Raw genomic sequence first — 27822 nt, 5'->3', positions numbered from 1 at the left:
TATAGCTGTCACCTGTTTGTAAGAGGCTCCATCCAGGTCTTGTGCTCAGGACTCAGTTCCCTCTCTCTTTTGTCTGCTTTGTCAGGGTGCTTTTGTGGGACGGGAGGGAAGGAAAGAAAAAGCAAAACCAAAAGATATGTCTGGAATCTTTAGGGACTTTGAAGTCCACAGAATTAACACGTGTGTTTACTGAGCAGGTGCTTTACAGATGAAGAAATATGATACACATGGGTATTTTGTGGGTGATTAAATGTTTGAAATGACCACCTGGAGCACAAAAGGGGTAGATTTTAATTCCATGCTCATGCTACATTAGAACATCATACAGGTCTAATAGTTCTTTGGATAGATATGGGATGTATGGCATTTATTACAAGCCTTTTTCTTTGTAAGAGGTAAAAATAGCACACAGCAAGAGATGCACCTTTTCATCACCAGCAACAGAGATACTCTGGCATTTCAACTGTCTGTGAAACTAGCTTGGGATGTTTTGTGGTTTGCAGAGGTCTCTGAAATGAGCATCATAAATCATGTGAGTATGAGTTAAAATGTTAAGAAATTGACTTTTACATGTAGGATTTGGAGAGAGACATTAGTTATGCATACAGATGGATCTGCTGTTGCTTTGAATTCTGTAACATAGTTGCATGTTGGCTGGAAAATGTTTTCTCCTAGCAATGAGGAGAGTAACAACGGAGGCAGTAAAAAACTTTAAGCAGACTCAGCAGTACCCTTGAACTACTGCTGTTGAGGCAACAATTGTGGAGACCCTGTACTCGGTTGAAAACTAAATGGCAGCAAATGATGTTAGGTATCCCTTTCTGCTTTATGTCCATCACCTCTTTCCTATTCATCACCATAGTAATATGTTGTATCATGGTTATTTTGTTGGAATAGTTTTCCCTTGGTAACTAGAAATCTTGATTTTATACACAGCTGAAGAAAGCAAGGTAGGGAGTAAAATCCCCGTGTCTTGGCTCTGACAAACATACTCTAATGGGATGTTTATGCCAGCTAGGATTCAAAAGTATGCTTGCATAGTTTTGCATCTCTAATTGGAAATCACATGTATCAGCAGTGATAAAACTGACAAATAGGATAAAAAAATGGTCTTCTGCCAAAAATAAATGGCTCTGCTTTTAGCAGAGTACATGTTGGTAGTCTGATATTTATTCAAAGTTACTCTATTTGAAAAAGAGACAACTATTTCTCTGCACTGTCTATCCACTGGTTACCTTGAAGTCCTTTGATATTTCCATTTTAAATTTAATGTAACATAAACATTTTGGCCGGAATTACACCATGAGGATTCCTGAGAAATGCCTGGATGTAGTTAAATCCAGGCTCATAATTATATATGGGTGACTATGGAGTTAAGAGCAATGTGATTGGGAAGAAAAATATTTGAAGAAAATCTGTCCCTTTCCTAGATTGTCATCTGTGGCTTGTTGTGACCTCTTGCTGGAAGAGATTTCCAAAGGTGGCAGGTAGCATTGCAGTTAATCAAGGATAAACCCCATTCTTTAGACTTTTTAAAGCATGACAGTGACTTTTAGGATCAGTTTGCTACAAGAGCAGGCTCTAGTCACTAAAAGAAAAAATATTCCCTGTTTTCCTGTTAGAACAATCTGTGAGTCTACCAGGTACAAATTATCATAAATTGAGTGTTTCATGTCTACTTTTTCTTACGGGCTACCTTTGTTTTATATTCTCCGGTTATTTTCTATGGATGTACTGCGTCTGACCTCATGCTTAGTTTCTTTCGCCCCTCCTTTGGCCTTCGCAACTTGAACTGTTGTTCTTGGGGCACTCCCTCTGAACTCAATGCAGACGTCAGAATGGAGACCAGACTTTGCTAAATTGCATGCCAAAGGTTGCGTGGTTCCTGAAACAGCCTTCTGACAGAAAACTGGAAAGACAGTTTTGTGTTAGATGAACAAGAAAATCAGCTACAGTTATTTGGATCCAATGGTGCACTACACAGAGGTCCGGCAGGGCTGGGAGTCTGAGAATTTGAGTTCTCTGCTTGGCTCTGCTGCAAGCATTAATTTTGATCCAAGGTGAGTTGCTTAACCTCCCAAGCTCTCACTTGCTTCATCAGTTAGAAAGTGGTTTGCACTTGCCTACTGATTCGGTTAACAAGAGTTTTGCCTAGTGCTACAGTGACCTGTTTTCTCAACCTTCCCCATACTACAGAGCCCTGTCACAGTGCTGGACATTCTGGGTCAGTAGCAATTCTGGTGCTGGTGCAGCACACCCTATACCAGAACTTCTGGCGCTGCACTTGAACTCTCTGAACTACAAGCCACATCAACAAAGGCTCCCTTCTAGCGGCAAAGCCCCTGCTATACCAAGAGTTTTGCTGCTTAGCCAGGACAGGTCTCAGTGAACTGCTTTAACTCTACTGGAAATTTTTCCAGTGTAACCTTAGACTCTGACTCTAATTATTCTACTGGTTTGGTCCAGACCTGTGCTCTCTAGGAGCAGCCTGATGCATGTATAAAAGCTTCTCCCTATGTAAAGCCCATTGGAATGGATTTTAAGGTCAGAGGAACTGCTAAAATCATCTTGCTTGACCTTATCTTTTCAAAATCATAGAGCTGTTCCCTAGAAACCAAATGAAAGCTTATCCTTTGGGAAATTATCTTGCCTTGTCATGAAGACTGCAGAGTGATTGTAAGGCCAAAAATTTTCTCTCTTGCTGCTTAAATTACCTTTACTTTTTAGAAACTTCACCTCATTTTGAGGTTAAATTTGTCTAACTTCAACTTTTTGATGTTGCCATAGTTTTTTCAATGGGATTGGAAAGCTCATGCTCTTTTCTGCTATTATCTACTTTCTTTGCTTTTAATCACCTGTCTGTTGTGATCTAGCCATCTCTGAAGCCTCTCACTGAATAAGGGTTTGACTCTGAGTCCTTCAGGTTCACAGCTGAAGACTCACATTGTTTTGATGGTTCTCTACCTAACTCTATTCTGTAAATCCACACATATGCACTCATCAGTGTTATAATGGTGATGTTGCAGTATCTGTAGTCAAAACCAAAACCTTTCTTCTGCTTTTCCTTTATATTCTGTGTATACATTAAATGATCAGAAGAGCCAGCCCTTTCAGGTACTCTGGGAGATTATTAATGATGTTCTCAAACCACCTGCCTCAGTTGCTGTTGCCCACATGGCCCTCAATCTCACAGGGCCCCAGTTTCTTGATTTGCAGGCATATTACGTTAGACTGTTAAAACATACTTGTTGGGTTTACATAGCTTAAACAAGCATTGTCTTTGATTCATCAGCAGATTTCCCAGGAAAGGTTTTATATTCTTGTCTTGGCCAGTAGTAGAAGTACCTCATGCTGTGGGTAGAAGGAAGTAATCTCTGAGGTATCTGGCTCACCAGAGCCTCCCCTGCTAACACATCCATCTGTCAGAGAACTGCCTAGCTATAGTTTTCTGAAGGCTCTTAAGTACAAATTATTCAAGTCTCCCAATACGTAAATGTTGACTTATGGCAAACACTATTTAGATAAATCTTGCTCAATAAACAGTATCAAACAGGAAGAATATGTCTTGCGGCATCGTCAAATGCAGACCAGAAGGATACACCTCCTGAATACTCCTGCCTTTTCTGTGTTCTCTTTCATCATTTTTCATCTACTGCTCACAAGACATCTTTGCCTGATCTGTGATTTTTATTTTTTTTTTATTTTTTTTCCCCATCATGCTTTAATAAAGACTCTTATTGTCTTTAAACATGTAGCGCATAGTTATTTCTTTGGTGACTTTAGCCTTCTTATTGGTTACCTTTATTTCTAACTTAGTGACTTAGTCATTGCCTTTTTTTTTATGTTAATAGTATCTCAGTTCTTATAATTTTTCTGTGCATCAAGCATATGGACCATGATAACGTTTTTCTTTGTATTTTAGAATACAGGAGTCGGGACGTCCAGTAGGATGTCTTAAAAATTCCTGGGTTTATCCTTTTATGGTTACTTTAAGATCTAGGAAGACGTATGTTCCTTTAAAATTCCACATACACATGTATATGTATATGTATATGTATGTATATATAACACTGCTCTTTATTTCTGTCTGTCTACAAATGCAATCAAATCATGATCAGAATGGAGATAACTGCTAATTTTTGGAATTGCAAATAACCTTTTTATGTTAGGATGACATCTAGTATTTATTACCTGCTGTCAGGTACAAGGCTTTCTGATTTATGAAATAATTCTGTTGGTGTTTTTTTATGATACAAAGGAGATATGCTACTGACTTCTCTAGCTAAATTTCAGCAGGTTGAAGTCAGCTGTAGTTCTACTGACTGAGAAAGTTGTTTCTTATTAAATAAACTAGTAATATCTCAGTCTTCCAAGATACTTCCCATTGTTTTGGAGATATCATTGCAGTGCTGCAAATACAGCTTCAGTTAACGTGATCTGCTAATGCATACACGTCAAGCTCTGTTATTCGAAGTTCAGCCAGAGGGACAAGTCAAGGGACTAACAGTCACTTCATGCAGAGTGTTAAAAGGAGAAATGTGGTTGTGTTTCACTCTTGAACTCACATATTCCTGATAACTCAGTGGTCCTGTTATCACCTAATGAAAGAGAACATGAAGATGACTTGGAAAGTGGAATATTCCTGGTGTTACGGAAGATTGCATATCGTATGCATCCGGTACATAATCCATTCACAAGATTCCATGCTGTCCCTTGACCTGTGCCATGTAACTAACACTCAGCAGCAAACCAAGCTAAGGTCTTGGCTTTGCTTTCAGCAGGCTAGAGGCTGTAGCTGGAAAGGCTTTCTCGCCTTGCTGCAGAGAGACCGATCACTCAACTGTGCAGCTCAGCAGACCTACACAACACTCTCGGTAGTCAGTAGAGGTGTTTTGCTGGCTGGTTGAGGCAAAGTTATAGTTATGCCAGTATTAGGCTGTTTGAAAAGGCCCTTGGCACCATGGTGAAGTTACTGTAAAGTAGCTTTGCTGGTTGATTCTGGTTCCAAACTAATCCAGCAGTATGAACGTGGCTGTAATCAGGTCCTTTAGGTGTATTTTTTAATGTCAAAAATCCATGCCGGACAAAATGCATACAAGATAAAGGAATGTTTAGTTCTCTAATACTTTGTGAAGCCTAAAGATTACAGAAGATGTAGAAAGTCCACACCTGTACTTATAAACTGGACCTGTTCCAGCATTGTTAAGAAATAGAGGAGGGATTTGTATCAGGCCTTGCCAAATACTTGCTGTTGAGAAGTTCAAAATTAAAAAAAATAATCTGTACAATACACATGGTTTAAAAGAAAATTAAATGCCGGATGCTGGATTTTGCTCTCATACGCACCTAAATAAGGGTAATGAAGGCAGTGAATTCAGATTTGTATTGTAATTAGATTAGAATGAAACTTAATATATTCTAGTGCATATATTTCCTCTGGATTGTTTCTGATTAACTACATGTTCAGTCACTGGAATTAGGTTTCTCTGTGCATAAATGTAACCCAGGATCCTAACAGAGATGTTGCTGAAATCCTGGCAATAGGCAATAAAGCTGTGTTTGCTGTTGCTTTGCTCCTCTCTACTGACCACAGTATTCTAACCAGCCACTTTGCGCTACTGTGGGTACGTTTCTTAGTTGAGTGGAATTACCTTCTTTGTACTGACCTCCTGCTGTTAACTGTGTAGCTAATGTAAGTTCTTAACGTTGGTCCTGTGTGTAGCAATAGGTGGATTTGCCCCATGAAGACAGAATGAATAGCTCCCATAAAGACCGTAGTTGGTAGTTAAGAATTTCACCTGTGTGTGCAACTTGCTCAACATGGGATGTTGCAGGAAAGTAAGAACTCAAAGCAGAGCTGACAGTGCAGTGAAAAGTAACTGCTAGGATCTTACTAAAGTAAGTCCAGTTGATTCTCAGCTGCCCTGAGAACTGTTTCTTCATGCCAGCAGAGCAGTTGCATAGCTGGGAATTTAGCCTGAATCGTTACTTGCATCTTTGCTATAAGGAAAAATTATATTCCAAGCAGCTAATAGTTGCATTGCTATTAACAGCAACTAATGGGTACAACAATAGTGTATGCAGATGGAATTAACACTGTGTAAGTTACAAAGTTTATTACAGTCCATCTCTTAAGGAATATATTAGCATGAGATTGGCAGTCACTGTTGAAATGCTGGGAAGTATTTTTGTATAAGAATCAGAAACTGGACATGAATTAACAGTGCAGGTGTTCATAGCAACAGGACAGCTGCAGTTCTGGCTTACCCAAGGCAGCACAGCAATCAATGGAAGACTCTGAGGGTCTTCCATGTCTCTTGCATGCACATTGTCATTCAGATTTACAGTCACGGCCTCACGCTCTATTTCCCACTTTCCCCCAGTCTTGTGTCTTGTGTCTTGCAGCCCCATCAGCCTGGGAACTGCCAGTGTGAGCTCTGCTTCCCGCTGCTCTGTCCTGTCTCAGCTTGAACAGAGGCAGAGACTGTGCTGAGAGCTGTTGCTATTGAGATGTTGTGACAGTAGTGTTAAAAACAGCTTTAGAAGGTCCTAGTTTTAAAGATACATATCAAACAATGATTTATCAGGCTAGAATATTTTCAGTGTTTAAATTTTGTTACACTTTCCTTCCTTTGGCAGTAACAGAGAGAATTGTGGTAGATTCTGAAGTCCTTTGGAAGCAAAGGATCTGCACAGATATCTGAGCAAAGATATTTGCAGTGACTTGCTACACAGACAAGAGCCTGGGAAAAATGAGTGGACAGTTTGGGTCAGGATGTTATTAGAGGCCAGTTTTGGTCTTCATAGTGTTTGTGCTGTTCCAGCCGCTCGTGAGATCACAGAAGCCTGCAGAGAAGGAAACAATGGAATTTGATGTTATACCGAACATCAAACAGGGTTGAAGGTTCTGTGACCTCTGCAAGTAATTAAAATAAAGCTTCGCTGGAAAATGGTAGGCTACTGCCACAGTTCCTGTTTTACAATTCACAACATTCCTTATGGGATTTCAAAGATGAGTCTGAGTTATTCTTTGTGCTGCTCCTTAGTCCTTAAGAGAGTTAAGAAATCAGGTCATTCTCCTCAGAGTCATGGTAGAACTAAATATTTGATTAGGTTTGGCCATCAAATGGGCCCATTATACCTGTTCATAAAAATTTAAAAAAAAAGAAAAGGGGGAGGGGCTTTTACTCTTAAAGGTACTCTTTCAACTACATAGCAGGTTTTGTGGTATTAAAATAGTATTAGAAAACTAAAGCTTTCTACATGTTTAATAGCTGTTTGTCAGGTGACTGCTGAGATATCTTTGAATGGAGAGTGAATGCAGCTGTGCAAATGTAACACAACAAATATGCACTTAATTGTGTCCTTTGGCCAGCAGAAAATGTCTGTTGGTAATTAGTTCTTCCTCTACCAGACCCACTGGCATGTGAGCTCTCCTAGCGGGATTCTTGTTATTGTTCTCTCTGGCTCTTGTTCACTGTTTTTCTGGAAGGAAGGACAGAACTGAAGGCATGAGTAATAGGAAATCTTAAGCTCTCATGTTCACCAAAGAGGAAAACATTTATTTAATCAGACTAGAGCTCTACAAGCACTCAGAGAATAAAAATTAGTCTTGTGGCAAGTGGGGACAGAGGGGATGGACTCAGAAAATACAGTCCTTGGCTTTTGAAGTACTATTACCATGGGGTTATAGTTGTATTTTATGCTGGGTATCTGGGGCATGTTGTATCAGCTTGCATGCAGCTGTATTTGTAGCTCCCGGGTTAGAATCGTTCTTGCAATATCCACCATTGCCTTCCTTGACACCTATGAGTAACAGCACAGTTTTGGCTTCAGGAGGTCCCCAATGGCATTTTGATAAAGTGAAGGCAAATGAGTGTTGTGCACATTTGTGAAAAGGTTGGAGCATCGGTGGTGTGAGAAAGGGTTGTGGAGGAGCTCGGTGCGTTGTGTTTAACTGGTGGTTCAAGTAGCACCCTACCTCCCAGCTTTTTAGTTTACCTTTTAAACTGCAAGAGGTCTCTAAGCTTGATGCATGCAGTGTGTAATGCAATGACTGTGTTCTGCGACCTTTCTCATACTGGACAATTGTACAGGGTTATTACCCCCCCATTAGAGGGAGCCTTCAAAGCCCTCTGTGAACAGTACACAGTGGCTTTCAAAATGGCATTGCAGACTGGTTTAATTGGCTGAGGAGGATTTGTATGTCCCAGTTGAAGTTATTTATGAGAATAGTATGCTGGAAGAAGGCTGAAAATTGATAGCTGCTGAATCTGAAAAGGTGATCTAAGGAAAATTTGGTGTTACTTATTTTTAACTATTATATAGGTCTTGGCATTGTTATGATACATAATAGAGCGTGTACTTTTGCTAATGTTACTTGGGACATGTCCTCTGCAGAATGTACACATCCAGCTCCCCTACGTAGCCCATCCTCCGTGAATCCTGACTACTGAACCTCTAACTGTCATTCCTAAGCCTTAGAGGAGAGGCGATTACGTGGATTTATTCTCAGGACTGGTCATTAGGAATACATTCTGTAATGGTTTTCCTTGGTAGTGTTTCTCCAAAGTATTTTATGAAGGACATTAACCTTCTTTGTAGATTGGGAATCTGAAGTTCAGTGTTGCTAAAGACTTGATTCCAGTATGTCTTGAAATTACCAGAATAAATAGAACCTTAATACTTTGTAAAATAATGCTAAAACCTATTTTCTTTACATGAATATGCATATAATGCACATATTGTGTATAGCGTATGTATTTAGTAGTATATAGAAAATAAATAGAATGCATATATCACTGGTCAACCACAGTTCAGTGAGACTTGCAGAACCATGGAAAGCTACTCAAATTTAACATCAGTATATTTAAATTTATAATTACACTTATAATATACCTTTGGCCACTGTTCCTTCATTCTGCAGTTCTAAGACTCTGGAAGTGTTTGGTAAATGAGACTATACTACCACTTTTTTAAATCTAAATTTTTCTGTCTACGGTGTTCAAATGAGATTTAATCTGAGAACCTACTTTAGGTTTGTCAGTGTGGGTAGAAGATAAATAGGAAAGTCAGAAGAGATTGTATCTTGTTATAAATTGATAACTGATGTTCTTTGCTTCTACTCAAATGCAAGTGCCAGCTGATTTAACAGAGAATGTATAGGCAGTGACAGTAACACGTAGGTTTAATATTCTATTTGACAAGAAACTGCTGTCAATTCATTCAATTCCATTTAAGAATTTGTATGCAAAGTAAGAGCAATAATGTTCAATATTATTTTGGTTGGTTTTAGCACTTCTAGCTAAGCAAAACCAGGGTATTTACAGCTATTAATTCAGCTTACTCAAACTTAGTTTAGGGACAGTCCTCTAAGGTATGGGTTATAGTTTGCACTTGATGGTTTGTTGTCCTAAAGACTTCAACTAAAGCTGAAATAATTCAGAAGAGATCATAAGCAATATGATATATCAAATCCTAGTGGCTGAATAGCTGTATTTTGAACAGAAGAGTGTTTTGTTTTTGCTGGCAGGGTGCAAGATACCACTTGAGAAGTCCTTGTGTAGCAAAGCTAACTGTAAAGGATTTCTGGACATGAAGTGGACTTGAGAAGGGGTAAGGAGAGCTAGGAATAGCGAGAAGGCAAGTGCCTTTAACCCTCTTGCACTTTAGCTGAAGGATGTTCAGGGCAAATGTGCACTGAATTAATGTTACTTGTTACTGCCAACATTGGATTGAGATAGAAACCTTACAGTCCACAGCACAGTAGCATAAGATTACAGGAAACTGCACATTGGACATACTGAATGAGGGTTTAGTAGCCTGAGAGCAAGATGGACAAGACCAGATGTCTAAAAAGTGGAATATTTCATCCCCTTGTAGATCAAAAGGTTTTCCTAATACATTGTAAATGACTGACTTTTAGCAACTAGTTTTCTCGGATGATAACAGCAAATCAAGCACAGCAAGATTTGCCCTAAGTTAGTTGAGATGCAGATTGTTTTCCAGTGCATACCCACTGAAGAAAGGCTTGCAATCCTGAGCCATAGAAATATTACTGAGATAGAAAACTCATGAAACTGGTTTGGAAGCATTCAGCAACAAGTGCAGCTGCTGTGATATGTAACTCCCCCCAAACCTCTCTTGTGCAGGATGTATTAGCACTTCCACTTAGCAAGGTTGTGTTACCTGGGGCGTGGTGGTCATTCGTCATCACTCACACTAGACTAAAATTTGGGAAGTTGTTTCAGCCTTGGGGAAAGATCTGATAAAATTGGTCTCTTTTGAAGAGACAGGTGTACATTGTTTAAACTGTATTCTCTTGACAGTAGCGTATCAGAAGTTTTTCCAGGAAAAAAATCTTCAGAGAGGCCACAGGTCTACACATAATATTGTGATGAATTCTGGATTTGTTTCTCCTATAAATAGCCTGGCTTTTAAAAACATGTAAACTGCTTATAGCAATTAACAGGCGAGTACTTGAATCTAGGTGCCCTTTTCTAAAGGATCCTCAAGAAAAGCTTTGTGTTGAGGAGAAAAATAAGTGGAATGTTTATCGTATGATCACGGCAAGTGAAAGACTCATCAATATTGGCACTAGATGGACCAGATACAGACCCTTTTAGGACAAAGTATGGACCAAGCTAGTAGAAGTAACTGGCCTGTGAATTAACTGCAAAACAAGGAACAGGAAACTCAGAAGCCTGGGGTAGGACAGCCAGAGTAGCTGTGCAAAACCCAAAGGATTGGCACCTTTTGCTTATGATAATGAAATGCAGCATTTGATTAAAACAGAGGTGCAATATGGCTTTCTTGTTCCTAAACAAAACCCACCCAACCAAAACAAAACCCTCAAAAAACCCCAAACCAAAACCACCACAACTCAAAGGCCAGACTGGAAGAAGAGAAGCTGAAACTGTATAGGTGTGAATGCATGATTTTCTTTGTTCACATGCCATGGTCCTTTCAATATAGATATCTCTGCTGGATCCTAACTGCCCTTCTTAAAACTACATTTGCCTTAGTTGAGCATCAGGGTGCTTGGTAGGGAATTATTTCTTTATAAAACCTACTTCATCTGGTAATACTTATGTACCAAGGTTTCAGTCTTTTGTGTCTGGGAATTTGGGAAGCATCTCAAAAGACACAATCGCACCTCAGATGGAATATCTCAGAGGTTAATTAATAATAATATAACAGGCCCTGTACTTTTTCCAGTTCAGACTACGTAGCTACTCAGCTACCCTACTGAATAACTTTTGAGAAGTTATGAATTTTATTTCAGAAAAATCCATGTGCCTACTGAAAATTTGAGCTCTGTTAAGCAGCAGCACAGTTATGCTGCAGAGATATTCTTTAGTTGGATGAGACAGGCAGAGCCCAGAAAAGATTCCTGTTTTATTATTTCAAATGTATTTTTCAATTATTGTCTTCCTGTTTAGAGAAGATCCTTTCTGGCAGTGATTCAGCCACCTTAGGAATTTTTTATATCTCATTAACTGGGAGCAGTTCCCAGGACATTAGATTTGCCATCATCTTTAAATCAAATACATCTGAAATCACTTGTGACAAGCAGCTCTGTGGGCCCCATTCTGCTGAAGAACTTCAGGAATGCTCAGAAGTTGGGATATTTTTTTTACTAAACACAGATAAAATTGCTGTTCCTCTGTATGTACAATATTGTTTGTGTGAGGCAGAAAGTACAGAAAAGGATGTTGGCTTCTGCTGAGTGCTGAGCTGTCTGAATTGGAGATCCATCTTTGAACCCCGTTCAATATTCACAGCCCTAAGCTTCATATATGTACAAGTACCTGTTCTTTGCACGTCTGCATTCAAGATCAGAGTAGCTGTGGTTTGATGCCAGCATTACATTTCAGATACAGTTTCTTCATTTTCTTTTTCTTAAATTCCAGTGTTGAATGGAACTGATGGGACACCTCAGGGGTTAAATAATTGCTAGAGTCAGATTGAAGAAGACAGCCAATAATGAAAATGATGAAGATAAGCATTAACTGTGTTTTTCCTTCTCGGTTCAATATTGGTTTTGTTGCTGCAAGTCAAGCATCAATTCTGCATTTCCTCCCTCATTAGCTTTTCTTCCCAGAATAGGCATATCTTGTAGTGACCTTTTCATTCTCCCTTTTACCAGAGCCCCTTTTTTGTCTGACAGGTCTAAATCTGCTGTGCAAAAAATAAATACTAAATCACATTAGTCTCCCTGTCTGGTGGATGCTGCCCTCTAAGGAGTGGGAATCAACAGCAAAGGCGCTCTCTGAGTAAGAGAAGTGCAGGTTTTTTGCAACTGAAGAGTGAGTGCATGGCTAGAATAACAGTACACTGAGACCTCTTCTCTGGCCTTGTATTGCTGAAATTCCTTGACAGGAATTGGTCTTAGTGATAATGAAAGATAAATAGTCATGTCCACAAACACCACTGTCTCTGTGAATAGCTGCCTTTCCTGACCTTCCCTAAAATCAAACCCAGGTACTGCACTACTAAGGAACAAATGAGAACATTAAAATTAAATGGTGCAACTTTATCTGTAGAAGGGCTGGATGGTAGACCTGGTTGTCTGGTAGTTGTCAGGTACTTTAAGCCATATACTTCATCATCTCATATAAATACTTTTAAATTCTAAGCCTGTATAGTCAATGTTGAATGCGAACCAAAAATATGTTGTTGTTCATCTCAGTAGACACGAGGAAAGGTTGAATTTAGTAATGTTACAGTCTCAAGTATAATGAAGTAGGAAATGGATTTGATGACATTTTACAAGTCAGCTACAGAGTAAACAGGTATTTTGTGCATATAACATCTCAGTTGATAGGGAATCTTTTGTGAAAAAGGATTTGAGGTTAACTTGTTTGGAAAGCCAGATACAATTTTAAAGACTTTTAGAATTCATTACTTGTCACTATTAAGGGGTTTTTAGGGTTAATTATTTTTTGATTTAAAAAGCCTGATGTGGTCATCGCATGCTTAGTTTCTGGAAATCTGATCAGCTTTGTTTTTTATGGGTATCGATGTATTTAAGAGAATGAATGGCTCAGTGGATTTGGATTTGCATAACAGGATCTAGAGTATTTAGCATCTTTACATCAATAGTTCAAATTCAGCTCAAGCTGTCTGTGCTAGTGTAGCCTCTCAAGTCAGGCATCTGTGAGTTAAGTTAGTTGTCCCAGAAGTGGCTCTAGAAAGCTCTCTCTATTAATGCTTATACCAGCAGTGTCAGGAAGAAGGCCAAGGAATGAAATGGCAGGTTGAAAACTGTCGTTCATTGTCTAAATTCATCCATAACAATGGAGCAATTGAGAAAAAATGTTTGACACAACGAGGAGGCAGCAGGTTTACACAAATATCTAACAGAAGTGTGACATTTGTTGCCTTGGACTGTTGGATAGACGGATATTTAAAAAGGTGTTGGGCAAATCATGAAGAGTAGATACATTTTGACATAGCCTCCAGTATTGTCTTGTTTCTTACAGCCTTTTACCCTAAGTAGTCACTGCTGGCCTCTGTTGAGGACAGGATACTGGACTAGATAGACCTCTGGACTGAAGCAGTATGGCAGATCTTACATTCTTGTCGCTGTTGTCACATCATGAGGGCAATGTTGTATCATAACAGGTGAACTAGAAGAAAAATGGCAGTGGTCTGTTAGCAAATAGTGAGTGCTCACAAAACAATGCAATGTGTTGGTCACTCATTTCCCGTTTTTATTTTTGTTTAGGCAGGTGACAAGCATTATCATCCAAGCTGTGCACGATGCAGCAGGTGCAACCAAATGTTCACAGAAGGAGAAGAAATGTATCTGCAAGGTAAGGATGTCTCCATTCCAAAACAAGAAAATTGGACTTCGTAATTTTTCTGTCACAGAGCTCAGGAGTTTATAAACCATCCCCATGTAATAAAGGCAAAGAGGACTATAGCCATCCTCTCTTCACTAGTGTTCTCACTTGAAACCCTTTCGTTCTAGTAGGTGGCCATAACAGTGGCATTGCAGTGACTCTACACCCTAGCTGAGACAGACTGTTTTCAAAAGCTGTGTAGCAAAAATGAAATTTCTTAGGCTGCCTCTGAATTTGGCATCTCATGGATAGCTTAGTACCCAGGCTGGTATATGAGATACCAAACAAAGTGAGAGGGTTTCCCCTGAATTCTGCTGATCAGTTTCTGGACCACACTCCAAACTGTAAAAGACAATGGAAAAACTTCCAGAGGCTGCAGTGAGCTTGTCTTGAGTCATGGCAGATCTCATTCCCCATGCGCATTGACATTGTCTCCTCTGGTTCTTAACCATATTTGCTTGCCTTGCCTATTTCCCTTTTATCTGGTCATGTCTCTCTTTTTATTCCCATTTACTTTATTTTTATGTCTTTCTACAGTCACTTCTTTCTTGTATGTTCATTTTCATCTTCTCTTTCTTATTAACAGTCTCACACTCCCAGGTATTGCCAAGCACATTTTTTTTCATGATCCTTTCACATAAAAAAGAGTGTGCTCTTTCCATTGCTTGAAAAGTATCCTTGATCTGAATTCCACCTACTCTCCCAGAAGGTAGCATGTTAACTATTAAGCTAGAGTTATTTTTATTACTTGCTGTAGTATTAATTAATGTTGGTAGAAAGATGTATAATACACATTTATGCAAGCCAGAAATCAAAGTGAAAAAGGCAGATACATGTTGGGATTTTATATATTGTACTTATGTTAGAAAACTTGCTTGGTATACCTGAAAGGACTGTAAAAGAGTAGGAAGGAAACAATGAAAGTGTGGTGGCAGCCATCTCTTGAAATTCTGAGGAGGGATTCCTTCTGGAGGAATTCCAAAATTAAGATAATACTGTTAAGGAATTCCTTTGAAGCTAACTTATTATTTTGTAGTTTGTCTTCCCTTGCAGTCCATCCCTCTCATCTCTCACTGACCTTATACCTTAGTCATCTTATTCCAGTGACGCACAGAACTGGATATTGAGTTGTGTAGCAGCTCTGCATTGCAAGAGCAAGGAGAGGCTGGAAGAGCCCTGAGTAGGAAGTACTGCTTTCTGATGGCAAATTGGAAAGACTGATTTGAAAGCAGCAGTTACTGCATCTGACAACTGGTAATCTTAGTTTCCTCACATCATAGTATGATAAAGTACAGACAGAGTTCAAGGTGAGCATCAGTTCATCCTTTGCTGTTATTAATAACAGCTGTTTGCAACTGAAGCCGTTTGCACCAGTCTAGCAGAGAGTGGGCGTTCATGTTGATTGGGCAGGCTGTAGTGTAAATTTCTGCAGATCCAAATAAGACAGAAGGTATTGCTTCTAGTTAAACAAGGCTAGATTTTGTCCTGGCCAAATTCAGGTGATGTGAAAGATGAGAGACACCTGGCTCCTTGATCTGCCATCGTTCTCTTCTTGGCTGTATCTCCCTTTCTGTGGTTGTGAATTAGCGTTCTTCATGCTCACTCTGTCTCAGAGGAGGAGCAGCCCTAGTTGCATTGTTTTATTGTCCACAAGCTGTTTTCTGACTAAATAATGTATTGCTGAGTGTGTTCCAGACTGTCTTGCCAAAGCTTTCCTTGCTGAATTCAGCATGCTTGTAAGTGTAAGGGACCTAAAAGCCTTTCCTGTGGAAAGCTCTCAGCTGAAATGTATATCCTGTCTCCATCCGAATTGTTTACCCTAGGGTGCAGAATAACAGCATTCCAAGCATTTCTCTGAAATAAAAATACAACACCACAACACTACAGCTAGAACAAAAATCACATTATTGATAAAATATATGAAAATAGGCAGCTTAAATCTCACTTCTAATTGTCCTCTCCACAGGATGTGAAAGCATTGCGTTGGTATTGCTTTCTATAATAGAGAAGCCTGTCAGGTTTGTGGTAGCTACTTGTGTTAGAAGGGTGTGGAAAACCTGCAAAAGGAGAACATGGGAAAACAAGCTGTCTATTTGGGGGCTTTCTATGTTAAGGATGGTTTGAATAATGCTAGCAGAAGCACTCTGGCTTTGCCCTGCTCCAACACAGGAAAAAGAAGCAGCATCAGAAACTTTCTCTTTCCCATTAACTTCCTAGTAATATATTACTGTATGGACTGCCCCAGAAGACTGTTGCTGAGCTAGGATGTTGCTCAGCATTTAAAGGGATGCTTCACTTGATTCTCACACAGGCTTTCAGCCTTATTCAGTGTGTCAATAATAGCCAGAGTTACTGATTTTTAGGGTGCTGTATATTGAAACAATGGTATGTGCAAAGTAAAAAGCTGAATAAATGAATGTGTTGGTTGGTGTCTGCCAAGTGAGCAAACAAACATATGTTAAGAATGGGAATAACCACAATTTGCTGAACTGTTTACGGTAGGAAAAAGAGGGACAATGCAGCTTGAGAATTTGCACTGTTCCAAGCATTTCCAAATTGATTGGCATGTTTGGATGAATAAAATCTACAAGTTGTAGGTGGCTCAGAGTTCAAGATCATGAAAAATATTTACATTTAACTTCTTAAGCCTGCTCTGATTGGTTTTTTTTAATTTCACGTATTTCAAACCTCTTACTTTGTAAAAGAAAACTCACAACCATTAGCTAAGTTTCACCCTGAAAATGACATGCAGACTCTCTTGCATTTCTCATTCACTTCCAGCAGCTGCAGCATCCTCCTGGGGTGTCCCTAAAATTGTGCCAGTTTGTGCTAAATACTGCCCAAAAATGTAGTGACAGCTTTTTCTTTGATGGTGGGTATAGCTGAATGGAAAAGAATCTGAGGTACAGGGGAACAGAGATCATTTTTCTCAGGGTCACACAGGAAGCTCACAGCTGAATTAGAGAGTTGAACCTAAACCTTCTGAGTCTTAGTTCATCAGCCTTATAACATGAAGTCCCTTCCTCCTGAGTGCTTGGATCCATTTGACCTCCTAAACAAAAGCACAGGGCATGCTTCTCTCCTGATCTTGCAGGCTCTGTGGGTTCCTGGCTCTGAGGCTGCTGTTTGTTTACAGAGAAGGCTGTTGGTACACTTCTCCCTGTTGTCTGATGGTTTCCCCCTGCCAAATGCACAGTTTCTTCTTCCTCGGCTTGGACTCAAAGCCAAACATCTCACACCCTTGATCCAGAGTCACGGCGTTCTCTCCAGTCTCCTGAAGATGATTATACTGTGTGCTGCTGAGAAGTGAAATCATTCCTGCTGGTCTTTACTTCTGTACTGAGCCATGTAAGGGCTCGTTAGAACAAAATTTCCAGGGGCCCTGACCCGTACCTCTCCTGGGCTCTGAGGGTGGGGTTTCCTCTGACTGCACTTGAGCTAATAGTCACCAGCAGGAGACCTGGACTTTGCTGTGTTTGGTTTCTTTGTGGAGAGAGTGAAGAGGTGACATTCCCCCCTGCAGACAGACAAGGCTCTGTATTGGCTTTGCGGTGACTGGAATGAAGTTTGAATTTGACTGCAGCTGCAGTCAGTGTTAAAAATCAGCATTAGCTTCTGCTCCATTTCAACTTGGCTAATACGTGCCAGGAGCTTCCCAGCAGTGACCACAGTTTACACTCTGTTCCAAAGGAGAGCTGAAATGGGATGGAAGTGCTCCTTGCCCCTGACACTGCTCAGCCCCTTGGGGACAGCCAGATATTTCCATTTTTACAGCATAAGAGAGAATCCCACGTTTTGGGACACAAACAGCAGAGACCTTGCCTTTTTTAGTAGGATGTGTAGCTGGAATATGCCGTGTGGAAGTGCCAGTGCAACACATGCCACTGACTTTGCAGAGCAAGGGGTAGAAATGATATGTGTGCCAATGGCAAGTATGGTACACTGTGATCTACGGAGAGGCTCTTTCACATACTGCTTTGTACCACTTGTGTCATACGGGCTTCTCTAGCCCAGTGCAGTGGGTGAGATACAGCCCCGAGTGCTGCGTTGTGAATTTTCTAATTTTGCTTTTCCTGTTGCATTTTGCATAATTGCAGGGAAGAGGTGATCTGAGTAATGCTTTACAGTAACTGAATGACACCTATTGCTCAAGGAAGTCACAGGACTTTCCCAGTATTAATGGACTTATAATCAGAACTTCCTTTTTACGTGCAGTGCAGTATGTAAGGGGAGAACAAATCAGGTAACCATGGCCCAGTTCTTTTGCTCTTACCCTCCATCCTGCCCAGAGGAACCCTCTGTCTTTCAGTTCCTCCAGCTGGTGCTTACTGACTTCCTTGCTGCTTGAGGCTGTTTGAGTTTTAATTAAGAATGTGTGCAAAGTGCTTTGACAGCCTCAGGAAGATGCTGCTGTAGATGGGCCAAGGATTTGAAATTTTTTTTTGTTTCACTTGTATTTCTTATGAGCTAGAATTGAATGTGAATTACTTGCATAGTTCATACACATTCACCATGCAATGAAGGGATTCTCTTTAATAACTGACTTGTCATGACCAGAAATCATCTGCTTTGCTCTGAATAAAGATGGTTTTTTTCCTCCATCAGGTTCCACTGTCTGGCATCCCGACTGTAAGCAATCCACTAAGACTGAAGATAAGCTACGGGTAAGCTGAATTCATGGCAATGACACACCAGATATTTTGCGCACACAATAATGGAATGTTGTTTTTAAAAGAGTGACTTTTTCCATGTGTTTTTCACATAGCTGTCACCACACTGGCAGAATAAACAGTGGAGGCACTTCTGAGGTATTGCTCTGATTTTTAGGCTCACCAACCTGCACATACCTGTCTCAGTGCACTGCCTTAAAGGTAGTGTAATTTACTGACATACAGACATTGCAAAGTCTCTAAGGCACTTCATATCTCAATTATTGTGAGAGAGACTCTTGAGGAGAAGATGTGAACAGGGCAAATGCTATGATTTATTTTAGTATTTTTGCACATCTGTGTAATTGCTCTATAGTTACCCCTGTTCTGCATGGTTATTTACAGCATTTAGATAATATGGACTCTTCTTCCTTTGCCATCCAAATAAACCTCAGCCTAAAGTGATCCTAATTTGAATGCCAAGAAGAGCCGCAGTTACCCTTGGAGTCACCTCAGCATATCCAGACAAACTTTCTGGATCAAATACTTGATGGCAGTAATGCTGCACTGATAAATGCTGGAGCCTGGCTTTTTGCATGCACCAGGCAATTCTAAGCCCATATTCACTAATTCATCTTAGAATCATAGAATCATAGAATCATTTAGGTTGGAAAAGACCTTCAAGATCATCGCGTCCAAAGATCATCGCGTCCAACCATCAACCATGCCCCCTAAACCATGTCCTGAAGTGCCTGGTCTACGTGCTTTTTGAATACCTCCAGGGATGGTGACTCAACCACTTCCCTGGGCAGCTTGTTCCAATGCCTGACAACTTTTCGGTGAAGAAATTTTTCCTAATATCCAATCTAAACCTCCCCTGCTGCAACTGGAGGCCGTTTCCTCTCATCCTATCACTAGTTACTTGATAGAAGAGACCAGCACCCACCTCGCTACAACCCCCCTTCAGGTAGTTGTAGAGAGCGATCAGGTCTCCCCTCAGCCTCCTTTTCTCCAGACTAAACAGCCCCAGCTCCCTCAGCCGCTCCTCGTAAGACTTGTGCTCCAGACCCCTCACCACCTTCGTTGCCCTCCTCTGGACACGCTCCAGCACCTCAATGTCTTTCCTGTAGTGAGGGGCCCAAAACTGAACACAGTACTTGAGGTGCAGCCTCACCAGTGCTGAGTACAGGTGAACAACCTTCTGGACAATTTTCTCTTTTTGATGTCTCAGCTGGTCCTTTGAACTTTGCTAATTTTTCTGGATATGAATATTAGAGACTGCGTATGAATAAAATGTCTTTCAGACAAGGAAACTAAGAGGTACTGGCATGGAGATACCTAGGATATCCTGTGGGTTGTGTTCTACATGTGGCTTATTCACAGGAAGCCACAGTCTTTAGAATTTATTCAGGTGCACTGGTCTGTAAAACATCCCCTGCAGAGAATTTACTATGATTGTAGGTAATGTGCAGATAAATTTTTGTTGACCAGAGTTCATGTTAGTGTGGGCTCTGCCGGTAATACAGAATTATATTTGGCCCTAGATGGGCATGTGATCTAGCATGGCCAAGCATCACTGTAGGTACCATTCAGCATTTGCACATTGTTCTGTCCTGACTTTCCATAAGAAAATGGAAAATTATGCCGGACCGGATTTTCTTCCTCATTTAACAGTTTGAATGTAAGACAGTGTTTTGGCCCTGCTTAAGCGTCAGAATGCTTGTGCTTTGTAGTGAATAGTTGGGGTACAATACCTCCCTTTCACTTGGACCCAAGAATCTTATCAAAGCACTCCTGGCTACATTGTAGCCCTTATGAACATTCTCCAGCTGACCTTATAAATCAGTTGGCTTATTTCCATTCCGCATGGAAATGGCCAAAGTCCTCTTCAAATATTTACCTTTTTTCCATCACACGTTCAAGCATGTCAGTCGTCTTCTCCCTCAGCTAATTTTAATTGAAGTGAGTGAAGTAAGTCAATTCATCCACCTGCAAGACTTTGCCTAAGTGAGTTCTTGCAGGAAAATGAAGTGAAGCGAAAGAATGCATATTAAGGGAACATCTGAGAAATGTTATGGCACAGCTATCCAAGGTTGCCTTTTCCTAGATGAGAGCTTCTATGCAGAGGTTTAATATCTTTAAAAAGCATTGACAAATACACTGTACTGTAGCTAGCTGGAGAGATGGAGAATTTTTAGCTTCAGCTGTCCATCACAGATCATCTCTATCTACTCCAATGCAAAGTCAGACACCTTATTTTAAAATAAGTTTGAGTTCACTTTGCTGACGTTGACACACGTTTCATTCTGCTGACTCAAATGAAGGCAATAGCAAACAGGTAGGTACAGAAACAAATGAAATGGGGAACTATGTGCTATTTAAACATGTCACCACTAAATTATGTACTTTGATTGACTTTCAGTTTCTTATGACACACATTTAGACCTGATGTGAGAATTGGAATCTGCTTTATGAGTTGACAAATATAGCCACTTTCAGGGTCAGGCCTAGATTTTCTGGTGGTTCTGCAAAAAGCCAGTGATATGGCCTATTTGCTCTGCTAAGTTTCCTTACCCTATAGAGCAAAACAAAACAAAAAGCCCTTTTATCACTGAAGTCACTTCAGAAGTTTTCAGCAAGTTCTGTTTTCTCTCAGTAACTGAATTGTGATATAAACTGATCGTCATTCTAGCTGGTCAAGATCTGAGAGGGAGTTCATAAAAACAATGGTTGCTTTAGATCTTCCCCCCACTGGATATTTGTGGAGGATTACAAAGCCAAAACAAGCAGAAAATAAAGCAACCATATATATGTTACAAAAATATACGTTGCTTAGGGGTTTTTTTTACAACTGTCTGGCTGTTCGTGATTCTGCAGGGATCAGTAAGTAACATAGATATTATAATGTACAGATTATTACCTAGCAAGTAGATATTAGTAATTTGGTTGAAAAAAGAGCTTAACCACTGAGCTGGTGAGACTGCTTTCCTTTTCACTCATTTTTCCCTTTTGTTTTTCATGACAGCATTCCTCATCTGAGTTCTTTTATCCAAAGAGTCTGGTTCTGCGCAGGCCACGCTCTGCAGAGGTTTGCTGTTGTGTTTTCATAGTGTTGATAATGGTCTTCTTTATTGAGAAGATTCTTCATTATTGTCATTTGCTGTGCTTGCTACTACTTCTGCCACACAGCTTTCCTGCTATCACTTGCCACCAGGGGCACTGACGCTGTATTTTGCATCATGTGGTGCAGTGTTGTTTGTTAACTCTCACATTTTTTATTTTGCTTAATGAAATGCTTTAAATTAATTTATTTTTTTTAGATTCAGATGAGCTTTGGGGGGCTGTAGTATTGTTCTTCCAGCATTACGGAAAGTTTTTCTTCTAAAACAAAAAATTGGAGTGCAAATATGAAGCAAATGAAAATGGTGAAAAGCATCTGACTTTAAAGTGATGGTTAAAAAGAAGTAGTTTTCATGAACAATGGCTCATGCTTTTAGAAAAAAAAATGCCATCAGTTAAATAAGTTCCTTTTTTATTTGTATTGACCAACTACACATGAATACTTTAGTTGAGAAAATATTTACAAAATTCCAGGTTTGGCCATGTTCTGTGTGCTGCCCAAGAGCATTTGCCCCTCTCTAATCTGGGGCACATCCACATCCAAGTTGGGAGATCCTCCCTGTCCTCTTGATTCTGGACTACATGTCTACTTTCAGACTTCCTTGAATTTGCTTTGCACCTACAAACACCACCCGCTTCCATTTCTTCTCCTTCAGGGCAGTTTATTCAGGGCTTATTACTTGTGTCTGCTGTGGGGGCACATGTGGCTGTACTGCATGCAGGCACACCTGAGGTAGCTTTCAGCTGATAACAAAGAAAGAATGTGCTGATACGGGCTTAGTACAGGCTAGTGGTGGGCAGACAGGCTGATAGAGTCCGTGCCACTGGATTTCCATTGTGTTTCCTGGTGCTGCCTTCACATCTCTAATTGCAAAGTAGCTGTAGTCATATTATCAGCCAGGGCGGGATATTTGTGTTAGATTGTGTTAGTCTGCAGGGTGGCATTATATGGTTGAATCCAATGCTGTGATTCAGTAGGAGTTAATGCAAGCCCTGTGCCCTTTGTCCAGCACAGTACTTCAGTCAGTTAACTTAGGATGTTGCAATGTATTAACCACTCTTGAACGCTGTGCGCTCTGTTAGCTACAGAAATATGTATCAAGAAAATACAGCTATAAAGATGTGTTATCAGTGCTCCTAAAGAGGGCAGTGTCTCTGCAGTCCTAGGCTTTATGGAATCGAGTGTTGGAGTCTGCGAACAGCAAACTGTGGGACCATCTCAGTCACCTTTTAGGCAAGCGTAGTAGCTTTTTGCATTTAGCTTAGCATGCACGAGTCTTGAGTTTCTGGTGCTGAAATCCAGGAGCCTTAGGATTAAAAAAACAAATCCTATCCCATGTATTAGAAAAATATGCAAGGCAAAATAGGAGCAGCCCATGTCAAAATAAAGGTATGTTCTTCTTGATTTGTGGACTGTGTAAGATACAAATAGCTTAGGGTCAGATGAATATACTCTTGTGTAAATTTAGTCAGTATTAAATTCTGTTTAGATTTACATGATCATTATACAAAGTGTAATTGAAGGCAGATTTTGGCTTCGAGTGTTCTTCTGCAGAATAGACACAAAGATACTATCATTGCTGTTGCTACAATGATGGGACAAAGGCTTGAATCTATGTGAAAATTGTAGGTTGAAAATTGCGGGGTGAAATCCTGTGAATTCTCTGAGAAGTTTCCTGTTGAATTCAGTATGTTCTGGGCTTCCCACTTTATTTTCTTCTGCTTTCTCCTTAACTTACCCTTGGTGAAGGCTACATTTGCATGAGTAGTCTTGTAAAAGTTTGTTTAGTAGCAATGTGCCTTCAGTGATTATGTGCTGAAAATTCATTCTCCTCTCTAGTCTTTGTGTCTAGAAAGGAAGAAAAATTAGTTGTAACCTATTAATATGTGTGTCTGTGTGAGTTTGAACTAACCTGTTCACTAGTTTTTGTCTTGATGCTTACATAGTGTAGGTTTTTTAGGCAGAGAAATAATGAATGCATGCATTAGAAGGAAACACTCTTGTAAGGAGAAGGGTACAGTTAAACTAGCAGACAGGCACAATGAATGCTGTAACACTGAGGTGCTTTACTGGTCTTGTACACGTCCACTGAAAATTACTGAAATCCGTAGGAAGCCTGTGTTTCATGAACCCTGGTTCCAAGTCCTAAATAACTGTAAAAACTTGCAGTTGATGAAGCAAGTAGTCAGAGTAGTAAGCGTTGTACTGAGAAAGCCAAATTCCTTGCTATCGCAAAATTGTGTCTGCCTAGTAGAATAAATTACATCCTAGTCTTCTATTAGTTTATTTTAAAACATGCTTCACTTAAAGCAGCTTCTGAGGTTTAGAGAATTTGCTTAAGCTATAATGTTAAATGTTATTAAGTGAAAACATATTCATTCTTCTGCAGCTATTATCACCGCCTTGCATAATGAACTCTATCAAAAAACTAAGGCAGGTACTGTAAACAATGCTGACGATGCCTTTGTTAAACAATAGTGCATCCATTTGGCCAGATGTTCTTGGGATCAGTTTTGATCTGGTTGCCTGCACTTCTAAGTTTTTATAGAGCATGATTCTGAACATCTGTACTTGAGAAAGCCAGAGCCACCACATTGTAGCAGCATCTGGACAATGTGAATGGCTCTAGCGCAGATATTTTTTTTTTTAAAAGCTATTTATTTAGATGATGTGCCATGCATGATGACATGACAAACTGAGGTAAATGCAGATGAACATCTTAAGCTTTGCAATCTAATATTAAATAGAAAAGTTAATCATTTTGGGGCATAAGCATGGGTGACACGATAATTCATGTGAACCTGGTAGGATGAGCATGACGGTGTTACCTGTGCCAATCTGCAAATGAAGTTCGTAAAGAACTTTTGCACTCAAGACAAGTGCATGGAATGAAGAACAAAAACATAAAGATAAGAAGTCTGTGATGAAGTGGAAAATAACTGAGAAGTCTTGCAGATACTTTAGATGCTTTGTGATCTGATTCTTTTCTTTGGCTCCTTTAGTGACTTGCATGAATTTCTATTGACTGAATTTCTGTCGATTTTTTTCATACACTTCATAGACTTCCTGTATCTGGTAGAGAAATCCCATATTGATATATTTACTACTGTTACATCCCTTTGGGTGGAAGAGGAAAGAAAAAAAAGATGACTTTTCTACTGTCAGAAAATGTGGAGAAAGGCCATGCACCACAAGAAAAGAAAAAAAGATTAGTTGTAGTTCTTCATAGAAGTTTGCTTTAAATTTCTCTGCACAAAGGTGGCATTATGAAAAGCTCTATTTGAATCCTTCAAGAACAAGAACAATCATATAAAGAGTGTTCCAGATCTGTTTGTAGAAGAAGTAAGCAGCTTAACTTGTTTTGTTGCTGGGAGTGTAGAACAAGTGTCACAGGACTATTGTGATGGAAGGAAATACCTCTAAATTAATGCATTCATATTAAAGGATGTTTCCTCTAATTTCTTTACCTGTCTCCTTCCAATAATGTGTGCAAGAGATGCTCACATGGTATCTCTACTGAAGGTTAAAGGTTAAATCAGGGATAGCTGCTATTCCTGTTTTGCCTGTGCTCTGATCAGCTGTCCTCTAGGATGGAATTTACACCCCACTGCAGTTACATCAGTAGAGAACTTGACCTCAAGTGTCTCTTGCCACCTGCTTAAGATATAAAGTCACAACAGTGGTACACAGGGTCAGGGATTCTCGACTGCTAGTGAAGATGTAATGTACAATCTAATAAAAGCCGTACATACCCTGTCACACTTTTTCAGTCAGGAGCTATTATAGGTCTCTTAGGAGAGGAGCCAACCATAGCAAGTAAAAGTATGCCAGAGGAACAGCTTATATCAAGGAATCTTTAGTGTATATTTGTTAAGGCAAGCAGCACAAATGTTTTTAAGTACAATGCAGTTGTCTTTAGGGGAAAGTGCAGAGCTGTGAAGGATTCCAGACCATATGGGAGCAGCAGAGTAGGAAATAGCCATCTGTGATGGAAACAGCCTGTGTAATTCAAAACAAGAAATAGGGCAAAGTGAGGCAGGAAGGGTGAGAGGAGATGTAGAAGTTCTCTTTTTCATGCACTGTCTTCAGGGGTGTGTTGTGAACTTAAGCAAGATACAGGACTGGAGGTGAATAGAGGAGCCACAGAGTCCCAGGTCTGCTTGGATTAAGCTCCTCAGGAGAGGAATGGTGTGTGCTTAGGCAGTGGCTGGCAGGCTGGCATCGTGCCCAGGGAGTGCGGAGCTTTGCAATAGACGGAAGGTAAAACTGATGTAAGCAGGAAGAATTACAGAAAATACAAAACTGGTTTTAAAGGCTCATGTCATATCTGGCTCATGGCTGTGTTAATGGGATGGTAATGAGGAGCTTGGAGCAGAAACACAGTGAGGAAATGAAGAACAGATGCTACAACTTGCCAGTCCATCTGACAACTGCTCCTGTACTCCAGGGTTAAGAGCACCTAAGTAAGTTGTTAGTTAGCAGGATTTGGCTGAAACTATCTCAAGGTATCTAACTTTATTTAATAAATTCACTGAAGTGATAAATACAAGTGAATTTTCCTTTGCTGGAAAGGTTTTTAGCAGTGACACTAAGAGATGAGACTAAGGAGATGAACCAAGGGCTGAAAATTTCTTGTTTTCTGAAGTTATTATGAAAGATCCAGAGCAAAGAGCAACCCAGAGGTCCTGCCAGGTGGGAAGAAGCCATAACTGCCTCTAACGCTTGTTTTCCTACAACAGGGAGAATTGAGCAGACAGAACTCTTAAAGTATGTCTGCCAAAAGCCAAAGGTAACAGAGAAACCCCTAATAGTACCTCAACTGCTTAATACTGTTCCGTATGTTGTCATGAAAACAATTGTTTTCCATAGCAACTGCAGCAACATGTTACATGTGTCTCCACTCAAACAGACAGTGGTGTGAAATGGCAGAATGGAAGGGGGAATAAAGTGTTTCTCAACAACAGCCAGATTTTCCAGCTTAATTCTTGTAACATTTCCATGAAACAGGTGGTTGTTGTTGGTTTTGTTGCTTTGATTGCATCATGGGAGGAGCTTAAGGGCAGCTGAGAAATTTCTGTTCCCTTCTGGGATGTAGGAATTTGCAGCTACAGAGAGAAAAGGAAAGAAACACATAAAGGTCCAGCTGAGAAAGTGTTCTCAGACATGCTCTGGAGAGGATTTGTGATTGTGTCAGTCCATAGCCACATCTGCTCTCTGATCTGAACCTTCATGGTTTTTTTGGTGGAACATGTTCAAAGCCTTTATACCTCTGACCCTCCCTGAATGTGGTGATGTCATTTCCACAAATGAAGTCAGAGAAAGCCTGCTAGTCTTTGTAGTCTTCAGCAGTTTTTATATGGATGGTTCCAATAGCTTTCCTGGCTATGAAATAAAAGGTAGAAAGACTCTGAGGTCTGTTGAAAGATCCTTTCAGGAAATGCATGCTGTGAGATAAGAAAGGTCCAGTAGCCTTGCGTTCAATCTAGATATTTCCTAAGAAAAATCAGCAAGCCAGGCTGTCAAGCTTTGTTTCTCTTCAGTGTGTGCCTGAAGGTCCCTTAGTTCAATGTCACAAGCTGATGAGGTAAGGACTATTTACCAAGATTTAATTTTCAGTGACTTTGAAGTATCCTGCAGTAGTGTCATCGGAGTCATCTGCTGATACGTTGCTTTGTGATGGGATTTGGTCTTTGCAGTCAATTAGGGAGCAAAAATTGTTCATGGTTTCTCAGTTGCAAGTGGGATATCGTTGACTACTCTTCTGTGTCTGCTGTATGCCAAGTTTAGGAGTAATGGCCAGGGTAGCCTGGGTGATTTTTGATTGAACAGATGTTTTTCAAATTCACCAAGTTTTCAGGATCCCCACATCTCAGTGATAAGTCATTTTGTCTCCTCTCACAAAACTTTCCCCAGGGAATCAGAGTCTGTTTAGTCCTGATGAAGTGTTGGAAAATCTACTAAATGTGTAAAAGCACTGGCTCTGTAGGAATGTGCCTGTTCTCATGAATTTCAGTTTGTAAGACATTGTCATTAAACATCAGGACTTTTGCAGTATGGGGAATCATGAAATTTCAATCAACAGTCAAGCTTTCATGTTGCATCTAGATTGTGCTGCAATTGTAGGAACAGCTCCAAGCCAAGGATTTCTGGTCCTTCTACTTAGAAGGACTGAATTCAGTTCTGTATTTGTAATGGAAATCCAGTG

The 27822-nt window shown here is 40.1% G+C and overlaps 1 protein-coding gene across 13 annotated transcripts in view; it reads left to right on the top strand.

The window, feature by feature from the left end:
• ABLIM1 (actin binding LIM protein 1) overlaps positions 1-27822 on the top strand; it is a 209877-nt gene that overhangs the window by 138904 nt on the left and 43151 nt on the right. For 10 of the 13 annotated variants that reach the window (XM_069797056.1, XM_069797055.1, XM_069797050.1 and 7 more), the window contains 4 exons: positions 13730-13817; positions 18453-18511; positions 21522-21584; positions 24007-24054. In XM_069797056.1, the coding sequence (XP_069653157.1) occupies positions 13730-13817; positions 18453-18511; positions 21522-21584; positions 24007-24054 (258 nt within the window). The remainder of the gene's footprint in view (positions 1-13729; positions 13818-18452; positions 18512-21521; positions 21585-24006; positions 24055-27822) is intronic. The other 3 variants (XM_069797057.1, XM_069797051.1, XM_069797045.1) reach the window with 2 other exon arrangements.

Source organism: Haliaeetus albicilla, chromosome 11 (genome assembly GCF_947461875.1).
Source record: "Haliaeetus albicilla chromosome 11, bHalAlb1.1, whole genome shotgun sequence".
Classification (NCBI taxonomy): Eukaryota; Metazoa; Chordata; class Aves; order Accipitriformes; family Accipitridae; genus Haliaeetus; species Haliaeetus albicilla.
The sequence above is the reverse complement of the archived record's forward strand: the minus strand, read 5'-3'. Positions and strand labels throughout refer to the sequence as shown.